General features: G+C 30.3%; 3 protein-coding genes across 6 annotated transcripts in view; 1 reads left to right on the forward strand and 2 right to left on the reverse strand.

Moving 5' to 3' along the window:
- LOC112905136 (probable RNA methyltransferase CG11342) overlaps nt 1-5050 on the reverse strand; it is an 11376-nt gene extending 6326 nt beyond the window's left edge. Inside the window, exons 1-2 of the mRNA XM_025976946.1 lie at nt 4771-5050; nt 4313-4714 (exon numbers count right to left, since the gene is read on the reverse strand). Coding sequence (XP_025832731.1) covers nt 4313-4714; nt 4771-4977 — 609 coding nt within the window. The 5' untranslated portion in view covers nt 4978-5050. The remainder of the gene's footprint in view (nt 1-4312; nt 4715-4770) is intronic.
- The window catches only part of LOC108740822 (ral guanine nucleotide dissociation stimulator-like 1), a 19397-nt gene continuing 10049 nt past the window's right edge, over nt 7-9354 (reverse strand). The window contains exons 5-8 of the mRNA XM_025976947.1: nt 2843-3102; nt 2087-2393; nt 767-2030; nt 7-409 (exon numbers count right to left, since the gene is read on the reverse strand). Of these exons, the coding sequence (XP_025832732.1) occupies nt 261-409; nt 767-2030; nt 2087-2393; nt 2843-3102 (1980 nt within the window). The 3' untranslated portion in view covers nt 7-260. The remainder of the gene's footprint in view (nt 410-766; nt 2031-2086; nt 2394-2842; nt 3103-9354) is intronic.
- Nucleotides 5593-9176, forward strand: LOC108740823 (major facilitator superfamily domain-containing protein 1). Of its 4 annotated transcripts, none has more exons than XM_025976943.1 (12): nt 5593-5677; nt 5787-5950; nt 6311-6461; nt 6525-6650; nt 6850-7055; nt 7174-7384; nt 7450-7663; nt 7970-8067; nt 8125-8237; nt 8297-8399; nt 8731-8842; nt 8893-9059. In XM_025976943.1, exons 2-12 carry the CDS (start codon nt 5797-5799, stop codon nt 8947-8949), a joined length of 1545 nt encoding a protein of 514 aa, XP_025832728.1. In that variant the 5' UTR covers nt 5593-5677; nt 5787-5796; the 3' UTR covers nt 8950-9059. The 4 variants fall into 4 exon arrangements, with proteins under 4 accessions (XP_025832728.1, XP_025832730.1, XP_025832727.1 ...); XM_025976945.1 differs by lacking the exon at nt 8893-9059 and adding an exon at nt 9150-9176 and having other exon boundaries at nt 5620-5712; XM_025976942.1 differs by having other exon boundaries at nt 5620-5712.

The following is a 9354-nucleotide window of genomic DNA, read 5'->3' on the forward strand; positions in this document are numbered from 1 at the left end:
TATACAAATTTATATATATAAAAAAATACTTACATAGTTTATACGTTTGAGAGTGTAATTATAGGTAGATAATGAGATTAAAGAGTGAATGTTTATAACTTCTGTTAAAATGGATTATTTTCTCAGAAAATCGCACGTATACGAAGAATACGGACCTTTTTTAAAGATGGCACTTGCGGTTTTTCAATGCAAAAGAGTTTCTAAGTACGTTAAAAACGCAATTTAATTTTTCACTGAACATTTGGTAGGTAAGAATATTTTTACGCAAGTGGCATATGTTTTGATCTCCCTTTGGGCGTTTTACCATTATTTTGCTTTTCTTCGGCTGGTTTAGGACGAAGGATAAAATTTAAATTAAATGCTGTATTAACTGCATAATAGACATTAGCATTTTGTGGAAGCACTAATTCTGAAACAAATTAATTGAAATACATAAAAATCACCTCTACGAGATTTTATAGCTAAAAAGAAATAGTTTAAATAATTGTTGTCCTATAAATTTTTATCATATGAACTTATATGAAGATGCTCAGTTGCAAGAGGTGTTTCAAAATCTTAAGAGCCATGAATTGCGCGAGGGGATCAGGAGATTCTAAACTATCTCTACGGAAATTTGTTCGTTTGAATAAACAATTTTTAAAAACGTTAAGTGGCTTTCGTTTACAAATTGTACACTTTACTTGCTTTTAATATGTGTTAGATAATTAATATTATTTACACATTTTTAAATATACTATACACAACAACAACAAAAATAAAAACTTACCCCGATCAGGAAGAACTTGAGCTAGAGAGTAATTGTCAGGGCTGCCTTCCAGGCCGAGTTTCATCATCGCATTCCGTATAACTTGCGGAGTTCTGTCATTATTGCTCAACATAATACTTTTATATAAGACCACACCATCAGTTTCGGTACAGTCCGTTTCATAAGTTACTTTAATTATATAAAAATCAGGACTACTTTTCTGAGAATTACTAGGACTTAGAGTGCCTGAATTAGGCGGGGGTAGCAATTTATTATTTGCACTTCCCGAATGGGAACTATTTAAAGATGCGTCTAGAGAGGGTAAAGATGAGCAACTGCTCGAATTGGACATGCGCGATGGACTTAATTTTCGATCGATACTATTATGAGGAGAACTAGGAGTACTATCAATCTCGTAATAAAATTGAGAACTGTTACTGCTAGACGTACTGGCCACTGAGTCGTTCTTTTTGTGCCCCATGCCCTTTTTATTTCGCGTTTTGTTAACACCTGAAGTATTCGAACTTGGTTCGATTTGACAGCTGAGCAAATAAGCATCTCTATCGTCCAATACGAGGATAGAATCGAACCACGTGTCGAAATCAGGATCTTCCGGTAACTGATAAGCGTTTGCAGCACCCTGAAGCAGTTTTATTTGAGCAAGAACTTCAAATTCTTTGCGTTTCTTGTCAAAGTTTATCAGTCCGTCCTGAGTTATGTCCGGAATGGCGGTATCGATCATTGTTAAATCAGTCAAAAAAGTCCCTAAATATGGGATGGTCCCGAATGAGATATTGGCAACGTGATTATGTTGTCTTTGGAACACTTTTTGTAATTGTTTATCGTTCTCGCCCACTGTGTCTGCAAATTTAGCTGTACCTTCTCTCATGAGCAACTCTCGTTGAGTCCACTGGTTGTTATCTTCGCTAAAAATTCTCGCCAGCTCTTCGAAAAGTTCGATCTTTTCTTTTGATACAGACAACCAGGTCTTTTGCAACCGATAAATGGGATTGCTCTGCAACCCACTAATTATTGCTTTTAAGCTCGAGAAGTTCTTTAAAACCCTCAGTTCTTGAGCAATGTCTATCCAACACACTATTATCTGAGCTCTTTTAGACGGATTTAAAGTGACATCGACTAGTACAGAAGAAATGACGCGGAAAGAAACTGCGTTAAACTGGTTTATTGTGGCTAATACTGTAGCGGCTTCATGAGAACGACTTTTGTCTCTCCTAGACCATACAGCTCCTAAACATTGATGCGGAACCAATTTTTTAAATAGTGCCTAAAAAAACAACAATCCCGTACGTGTATGAGGATATATCTGGTCATGTTACTTACAACATCCATTCTGGTCAATTGTTCGGCAAAATGCCTGACAGGTACACATGGTAACTTGTAATTTTTCCATCCTGTACCACCAGCAGCTGCCCTAATGACAAACGCTGGTGTTTGGTTAAATAATGAATCGCTACTTTGTTCTCTTTTGTACTTTTCGATCCTGTGACGAACTTTAGCTTCCAGTTCGGTAGCAATGAGATGCTCCTCGCAAAATTTTAACAATTGTTCGAGGGCAGGATGGTCTGGAGATTCCTTAAAATCTTCAGGATAACTGTCCAACCAAACATGGAGAGCTGATACTAATGTTCTAGGATGAAACAGATAATATTATTACTTTATAATACTTGAGAAATCCACCTTAATCATTTTGAAATGAAACATTAAAAACTATGGGGAAAAATACTATATATGTAGTTACCTTTTTTGTTTCAGTTGAATAATTCTACTAAATGGTAATAACACGATAAATTTAAAAACATTATTTGTTTTTACCACAATACAATTCACGATCATTAAGGAAAATTTTATTATTGGAAATGAATCACTTATTTCTGTTTAAAAAGGTTATTAATAATACTATATGTAGTAATGATTGATTTACAAATACATGAGTGATATTCCTTACAAAAGTACCTTGTAGTAAGCGTGTTTGTTTACAATAATGAATAATTTTGTAGGTGATAATAAGTGCATAGGTACATGCTAAACTAACTGTACTGTCATACTACAAATTAAAATAATTAATCTGTAACTTACTTTTTGTGCTGTTCATGTTTATTACTGTGACCATTACAAGAAGCTTCTGATAGTTCTTCATAGCGCTGCAAAAGAATTTTTAAAACTTCTTTGGGGTTGGAAAAACTACGATATGTAGCTAGAAACACATTAATGTACGTTGTTTCTAGCTCTCCATCGTCTGTGGCAAGAGCTTCCACGAGTTTTTTTAATGTGCCTGCTTTCACAAACCGAACTCTTACAGTTTCCCATTCTAAATGAGATATTTCATCATCTGAATCCTGCAACAAAATTAATGACATTAAACTCAGGAAAACAAATAAAAAATAAATACTAAGCAAATTCTTTATTGACATTTGAATGGAAAGTTAAAAAAAAAAATGTTCTGAATGAAAAGTAGTATCGCGTGTGGCTCATATTCGACCTATTTATTGAATTGAACTCGGTACTCTTGCATGCTAGGCAAGAAATATCCTACTAAAACGCCGATGCTTCTTGTACAGTTAATCTAATTTAAGTGTTATCTACTGGTGTTAATTACAAATTAATTTGAATTAAATTTTACCTGCCTTAATGGCATCATAAACACATGATTTTTCTGTAAAGTAACCTACTTCCTGACTATTGTATAATTTTCATTATCTTTATAAAAAAGTTAGGATAATTTGTACTATTATATGGCCAATATGAAGTCGAGTATGTTAATAGTAGTATATTTATTATTTATTTATTTCATAATTCTTTTTATTATTCTGCTTTATACCTTATAAACAATAAAGTATTTACAGTGGTAATTGTTAGTAACTACCTTGTATGCATCATACTACATGTTCTCAAAGGTACAATAGATTTGAAATGTTTCTAAAATGGATATAATACGATGTACCATATTTCAAATACGGTTTCACGGTAATGGTATTACTAAGAACCTTGAATTGACTACTTTTGTTCAATAAATAAATACACGCAAGCTCATGAAAAAAGGCGCGTAATTATCTACTGCTGGTTGTTACACGTATGGTCAATTTATTTTTTTTTTATAGATCAGTTAAATGGAATTTTTTTTACAAAAGTTATCATCAACAATAAAAGTATTCGCTTCAAAAAATGAAATAATGATTAGACAAAAACTGCAATTGTTATTAACGTTGATTAATCGATTTTTTAATGGATTTGTTATAGTTACCGAGTTTGATGTTGATATGTTTCTGGTTGGACGATGGTACCGGACCTTTTTTAGGTAAACTGTGTATACTGCTCCTTCGGACCTTTCTTCTCCCCAAAGACGCCATGTTGGCTGCTGAAACAAATAGAATACTGTGAATTTAAATAAATTATAGTAAGTATTTATTCTCTTCTTAACTTTAAATAAATAAATTATACCAAAAAAATATTGCCTGTGTTAACACAAAAGATTTCCCGAAATGGAAATAAAGACATTGCATTAATGAATAGTTTTTCTCAACGGAAAACTTAATAAAGACAATNTAACTTATTAAATAAAGGGAACTGTTCATTAGAACGTTTCAATCTTTTAACAGCAGTTCTATAGCACTTCCAAGGTTGAGGTTCAATCACAACAACTTCACCAAGATTCAAGACTTGATAAATAAAATTTTCGAGTCCTTTATCACCATGGTTCAAATGTATCCACATTGTAATAGAAAAACAAAAAATTACATTAAACTTGCTTAGATTATTATCTATTAAATAGTTTAATATGTAACTTCTGCCATTTTCATTCATAAAATCTAGACACAGAAATTTTAATTTATTGCAAGGTCTTTTATCTTTGGCTCTTTCTATTAATACTGGATCTATATCAACTCCAATAATTTCACAGTCCTGAGACAACTTTTCTTCTAGAAATGAATGCAATAGATATGTTAAGTCCTGGAATATGCACATATAATTATCTTTATAAATAATAATTACAATATATTTCATACCCCTGCATTTGAACCAATATCAAGGGCAAAAGTTTTTTCAGTAAATGTGGACCATATTTCCACTCCAGAAGGCAAGAGTCTCAATCTGCTTTGAGGCGAATGAAATTGATAGTAGTTTATAAAGTTGCCATACTGAACTGCACCTGGATTTCCGTTTTTAAAATTTAATTCTAAAGTATTTATACCTTCTTGCCTACTTTCATCCATAATTAAGTTTAATAATTCATCAGAAAATTAACAACCAACATATGTTAACTATACCTAACAATTCACTATGGCCTATAAATATATGTGATTATGTATATGACCATGACCATTCACCATAGCCATTGATCAGACTATACCACACACAATACTATCTACATACAAAAGTCATTTATGATTCGAAAAAAGCTTAAAAATCAAAAATATTAAAAATTCAACAAAACCGAAATTTGATTGTTGTTATCCATAGTTGTGATCCCTTTGTTATCATATGGTCATATGATCATATAATAGGTTATGATTACGTTATGTTTACTTTCTTCTTTGTTATACGTGATTAAAAAAATCATAAAACTTAATCAAATGAATAAAACTGAAATAAAAGCTCTGAAGAAAGGAATTATACAGATTTAAAGTAGTGTTGAACTCAGCCAGTGAACATGAAAAACTTCAATCATTAAATAATAATCTCATCAGTTACATTAATTACAAACAATACATATGTTGTTTTTTGTGCAGATAAATATAAAGTTACATAGAACCTTTGTACTTGTGTGTGTCATTTGATAATAACTGTTTTGTGTGATAGTGAATTGTAGCGAAATATAGAAAATTCGGTTATACATAATTGATAGCTACTTATAATAACAAAAACATTAAACATTAGCTAATAGCAGTATCTTAAGAAGAATAATTACAAAGGGCAAGTTGCATTTATATATTTTACATTTATATAAGGTAAATTTTGATTTTTTATTGTTATTTAAAATGAGTAAATATGTGTTTATATTTTAGTAGCAATTTTGTTATAGCTTTATTACAATGGAAGAATCACTTATCAGTAATAATGAAGATAGCACTTCACGAAATGAAGAACTAGATGATACTGAACAAACTTGCTGTTATACATGCTGCAACCCAAGAGGAAAATCGCACAGATTTGTTGCACTCTTTTTTATGTGCTTTTTGAGCTTTGGTATGTTTTGTAAAGTGAAATATGTTTATTTGGGAGAATCTTTTTAAAAGAAAAAGTTTATAGTAGAGCATAATTTCATAGGCAAGAAACACATTAAATCAAATTTAATTTTTTTAAGTTTCTTAATACAACTTTGCTACATAGCTTTTGTTATAATATAGCTGACAGATGATAATTTGTATACTGTAAAATCAAAGGGAAGTTAATTCGAAACATGATATCATATACCAATATAGGATGAGTATTATGCAACCCAACATACATTATTATTTTAATTATACAGATTACTCGAGCAAAGTTTGGCAACCTGTTTTTTCCTATTGACTGAAGACTCGTATACTTAAATTATTTTAATTTTAGGTTCATATTTTTGTTATGATAATCCAGGAGCCCTAGAAGATAATTTTTTAAAAGATTTAAATATTACTACAACAAAATACTCTCTGTTTTATTCATTATACTCATGGCCAACAGTGGTGCTGTGTTTCATAGGAGGATATTTAATAGACAGGTATTTTATATAGTCACTTTTAAGTAGCCTTATTTTCATATTGTTTATTTATTTATTTCTTAGTGTTTTTGGAATCAGATTGGGAGCTAATATTTATGTGACAATTACATTATTTGGACAAATATTGTTTGCTAGTGGTGCTCTTTTTAATACATTCTGGTTAATGGCTATGGGTAGATTCTTTTTTGGGTGAGTATTATTTTTTGAATAGTCTGGTACATCCTCAATTTTAATATAATATTCAGTGAACGTTGCCTGAAAGTGTAAATGTTAACTACTTGGGTACTTGGTATAAGGGTGAAGACAAATAGTTGTTTTGTTGATTTTAAAAATAAAGTGGAATAAATTTTCCTAAATAACTCAAAATGTAAAAATTGATTCATTTCAGAATGGGTGCTGAACCTTTAGCAGTTGCTCAAAATAGTTATGCAGTGCTGTGGTTCAAAGGGAAAGAGTTGAATATGGTTTTTGGTCTTGTACTTAGTCTTGCACGATTTGGAAGCGCAATTAACTTTTGGGTAATGCAACCCATATATGAATGGGTTAATAAAACATATCAGGGCTATGAATGTCTAGGAATAGTCCTTTTTATAGGTAACAATCAAACGTGAGAATTTTAATAACCATAACATTTTCAAATTTTTATTAAAAAAATCCAAATTTGAACTAATAATCTTTTCAAGGATATTTGCTATAATTCTGTCATTTTTAGCGAGTTTTACATGTATATTTTCGTTACTATTTTCCGTTATTCTTGGATGTATCGATAAAAGGGCCGATTCAGTGTTGAATCGAAGTCAAAATCAGAACTCAGAGATAATAAAATTTAGAGACATTTTAAGATTCGATGTGACTTTTTGGTTAGTATCAATTGTTTGTGTAACCTACTACGTCTCAGTGTTTCCATTTATTTCTTTGGGAAAGTAAGTTACATTTTCTATACTTCCCCTAATAGTAGTAATTATGAAACCTGATATTTTCTGTTCAGAGACTTTTTTATGAAGAAGTTTAAAATGGACTCGGAGGCTGCTAACATAGTTAATAGTTTAGTTTATTTAGTTTCTGCATTTGCCTCACCAATTCTGGGATTTTTGGTGGATAAAACTGGAAAAAATGTGTTTTGGGTAGTGGTTTCTGTTGTGTTAACTACAGCAGCACATTTTTTACTTGCCTTCACTGCTCTTAATCCGTATGTTAGTATGGTAAGTAATATAATATAATTTTAATTCACGCTAATATGAAGCCTTCATCGCTAAATGTAGGCATATAAATTACAAAAAAACAAAATTTTGAGAAAGAAGCATTTCATTAACGGAAAAAGTAATAACTTTTTTATTTTCATAAATTTTTAATTTACACCTAAAGAAAAACTATATATGAATTTAATTATCTTTTTATTCGTCGTCGCGAATCTATCTACTATGTAAATAGAAGTATGTGTAGTATTACTCTTAATACTCAGAAAAGTTATACATACATATAACTTGCACTTTTGTTATTTGCTTTAGATTTTCATGGGTCTTGCGTACTCAATGTTGGCAAGTGGACTGTGGCCATTAGTGGCTCTTATAGTTCCACAAAATCAGTTGGGAACAGCTTATGGATTGTAAGAATAACATGTACGAAAAAGGTGTCATTAATAGTTCATATGCATTTTTTATAGGTGTCAGTCTGTACAAAATTTAGGCTTGGCATTGGCTAATTATATAGCAGGGAACATAGTAGATCATGCAGGGTACTTTTGGTCAGAAATATATTTTATAACTAATTTATGTGGTAAGTGACTAATAAATTTTATTAAACTTTAATTTTAAATAATTCTATGCGTTTTTTAGTCTCATTAATGATTACATTGGTTGTATGGATCGTTGACTCAAAGAAGGGAGGAATGCTTAATATGACACCTGCCAATAGAGAAGCCTATAATCAAAATCGATTGTAATTACCCTTTCTTTTCAGAAATAATAACCTAATTTAGGCCTATTATTTTCCCGTGTAGAAGACACTTTTTTGTTGAAAATTTTTAGATGCAGTAACACTTTTAAAATACTATTTCTACAGTTCCATATCACTTTAAGCATGAAATTTGTCACAGTAATTTTTGCTACAGATTCTGGGATACTTGTATTGTAGTTTGTGTTCTTATTTTATAAAATTAGATATTGCCTGTTATATGTATCAATTCTGCTTTATTATTATACTTATATATATTATAGTTAATCTCTTGACCCAAAATTACAAGTTTATTTAATAAATAATAAATTTACAGGGAAGCGGAAAGGGACGAAGAAGAGAAATTGATAGCAGACGGAAGTTCGTCTGTGCAAACCAGTTCTGATTTTGAAGTACGAAATAGATATTTATCACGAATTGGAGCACCAGTAAGTGAATAGAAAAATTAACGTTGAAAATCTTACTAAGACAATTTCAGCTTCCACCTCACTACGACGCAAACGTAAAACGTTTAAATTGTAGTATGTTATCTTAAAATTGATTTCGAATTAATTTTTTTTTTATAGTTGATATTATCTCTGTTTTTGAGACTGTTATTATCAAAAACATTTAAAATGTATATTCATTAAAAAAAGACAACTATATCGTTACGTTTAAAAATTTTAATATAGACAGACTATACAATTCAGAAATATTTACTCATTTGTGCATATTAATTATTAAGATATTTTTTAGCTTGATAACTAATTAAGATGAGAAAGATCTTTCAATGGCTGTTTAATCTGTAGTGTAGTATGTATTTTTTACAATTTAAATATGTAATAATAGTAATAAATAAGTGAAAACTGAAAGGCTATGTTTTCTTTTTACTATTAATTTATTAATTAAAAGCTAATGGTTTACTATATGTATAAATAATTTTTTTAAGTACAAAAATATA

The sequence above is a fragment of the Agrilus planipennis genome, unplaced genomic scaffold (genome assembly GCF_000699045.2).
Source record: "Agrilus planipennis isolate EAB-ADULT unplaced genomic scaffold, Apla_2.0 scaffold299, whole genome shotgun sequence".
NCBI lineage: Eukaryota > Metazoa > Arthropoda > Insecta > Coleoptera > Buprestidae > Agrilus > Agrilus planipennis.